The 2,573-nt window shown below is 40.2% G+C and overlaps 1 protein-coding gene across 1 annotated transcript; it reads right to left on the bottom strand.

The window, feature by feature from the left end:
- Positions 1 to 630: 630 nt before the first annotated feature.
- Positions 631 to 1,668, bottom strand: LOC133038470 (uncharacterized). The gene has a single exon (XM_061116635.1). It carries the CDS (start codon positions 1,666 to 1,668, stop codon positions 631 to 633), a length of 1,038 nt encoding a protein of 345 aa, XP_060972618.1.
- Positions 1,669 to 2,573: the final 905 nt, after the last annotated feature.

Here is a 2,573-nt window from a genome sequence, read left to right as displayed (position 1 = left end):
ACGAGATGGAATAAATGCACTTTGAGAATCTGAAATTGCTTCACCAATAAAAGGCTTCAATCGTAGCACTATTGACTTCGAAACCAACTTGTATAGAACGTTACAAAGACTAATTGGGCGCAGCTGGGACATTGAAGTCGGTTTCTTAACCTTAGGAATTAAGGTGATAACAGTTTGATTGAAGCTTGAAGGATCTCCCCCATCATTTAGAACTTTGAGAACTGTACGAGAAACAAGATCGCCAACAATCTCCCAATAGTTGATGTAAAACATGACAGACATACCATCTATACCTGGGCTACCATCCGATTTCATGGAAGAAAGAGCATCATACACATCAGAAACTGTGTAAGGACGAAGAAGAGCTTGGTTAGTTTCAGCAGAAATAATATGAGGAACAGCAGACATCACATGATCAATAGCAGCAGCATCGTAACCCTCTGTGGAGAATATATTATGAAAATAACTCTGAACAATGTGAGCAATATCAGCAGGAGATGAATGTTCAATTCCATGTTCGTCAATCAGCATACGAATAGTATTATTGGACCGCCTGCTAGAAGCCTTTTGATGAAAAAATTTGGTGTTAGAATCACCAGATTGCAACCATGAAATTCTTGATCTTTGCTTCTAGTATTCCTCTTCTTTAGTTAGTAACTCATCAAGGATTGATTCACTCATGCGAAGCTCTTCAAAATGTTCAATACTCGTGTCATGCTTATTATTAAGAGCAGCCACTTTATCTTGGGAAATCTTGATTTTTTTCGGCATATAACTGAACTTTGAATGGTGCCAACGCTGAAGCTGAGATGCACAATTAGAAATATTCTGCAGCACCTGATTAGTAGGGTCAGTAGCCGAATTCTTCCACTGTTCCAGTATAATATCATGACATTTTTCCTCCTGCAACCAGATTTGTTCAAACCTGAATCTTGACTTGAATCTCGGCTGTGATTGCACATTGGGGATGGCAACCGAAAACAACAAGGCTCTGTGATCCGAACCAAAGAAATCCAAATGAGAAACAGGTTGAGTAATAAAAGAATCAGCCCAGAAAGTATTAGTGAACCCATAGTCAAGTCTTTCCTTAACATTTGAAGTTTGAGAATGGTTATTGTGCCAAGTAAATCTATCACCATTGTAAGGTAGATCATGAAGTTCACAAAAATCAATGGCATCTCGGAAAGCATCAATCTGGTTTTCACAACGTAATGGACCACCAAGTTTATCACTTTGAGAGAGGACTTCATTAAAATCGCCCATGACAAGCCACGGGTATAAAGGAGCAGTATCTTTTAATTTTTTTAGCAATTCCCAAGTGAATTGCCTCTGAGAAATAGAGGGAGCACCATAGAAACCCGAAAAGTGCCAAGAAGGACCATCAACAAAACCCATGTAACAATCAACAAAGTTTATACCATAATTAATCATAGATACATTTACATTAGATTTCCAAAGAAATAAAAGACCCCCACTAAGACCAACTCTAGGAACTTCAATACCATTAGGAAACTTTAATACATTACGGAATTTAGAAAGAGACCCTATTCTAAGCTTTGACTCCATAATAAAAACAACATCAGGACTATGATGAGAAACGAGCATGCGAAGTTGACGGAATGCTCTTGGATTGCTCAAGCCCCGAGCATTCCAGCAAATAATATTCATGGCGATTGGCGAGGCTGAGCAACAGCCTTCGCCAAAGAAGCATCATCGCCATCAGCCTTCAAAGAATTGCTGGGAAATTCAGAAGAAGGGTCCGGTTGCTGGTGCATAGGAAAATTAGTAGTATCTGCTAAAGGTGAAACTCTGGTGCGACATCTCTTCAGAATGGTACGGACATTACCTCCCGAAGTAGTAAGCTGTCTTTTGTTGAAGATGGATGAGAGCCGATTTTCTGTTAGCAGAGTTGGATCAGCAGTGACTGTCATGGCAGCAGGAGCATCAGACATGTGGGACATAAGTGGTGATGAGTTGGATATGTGTAAGTAAGCTGGTGGTATATTCATGGGGATAGGGACGGAAGTATTTGATATAGGAATAGTGGGAGGAGGATAAGTGGCAATAGGGATAAGTGGAGTAGGGGCTACTGGTGGTAATTCTTGAGAAAGAGTATGGGGAGGGATGGTAGTGGAATGTAAATCCATGACTTTTTTGGTTTGAGACACAATATTGCACGATTTAGTGCAATGAATGGGCTGCTTTAAGGAATGATTAGTGGAATTATGGGTATCATGCTTATCAATAACAGTGTCTCTCGATCCAGAAGAGGAAGCCAGATCAGATTTGTAGTCACCAACCGATGTAAGAGGGCTAATCAATTGCAAATGTTGGAAACTCTTATTAGCAGTTTCAAAGATCTGAGTAGACTCCAAAACTCCTTTGCCTTTTTCAGTATTAGTAACACGAACAGGAGTAGCAGGCAAGTGTCTCGGATAATGATTATGGGATTGATAGTATTTCGAGCAAGACGAGTTATGAAAGGCCATGGCCCCTCCTTTGAGAAATCTTGACGATATCTGTCATAACTAGACTTGGGCAAAGACGATCCTTCCATCCAGGGACCATAAGGA

The sequence above is a fragment of the Cannabis sativa genome, chromosome 5, assembly GCF_029168945.1.
Source record: "Cannabis sativa cultivar Pink pepper isolate KNU-18-1 chromosome 5, ASM2916894v1, whole genome shotgun sequence".
In the NCBI taxonomy this organism is placed as follows: domain Eukaryota; kingdom Viridiplantae; phylum Streptophyta; class Magnoliopsida; order Rosales; family Cannabaceae; genus Cannabis; species Cannabis sativa.
Note: the sequence above shows the minus strand (reverse complement) of the source record. Positions and strands in the feature narration are given on the sequence as shown.

Coding starts and splice junctions, on each gene's coding strand:
- LOC133038470 (XM_061116635.1), bottom strand. CDS start 1,668: ATGAATATTATTTGCTGGAATGCTCGGGGCTTGAGCAATCCAAGAGCA.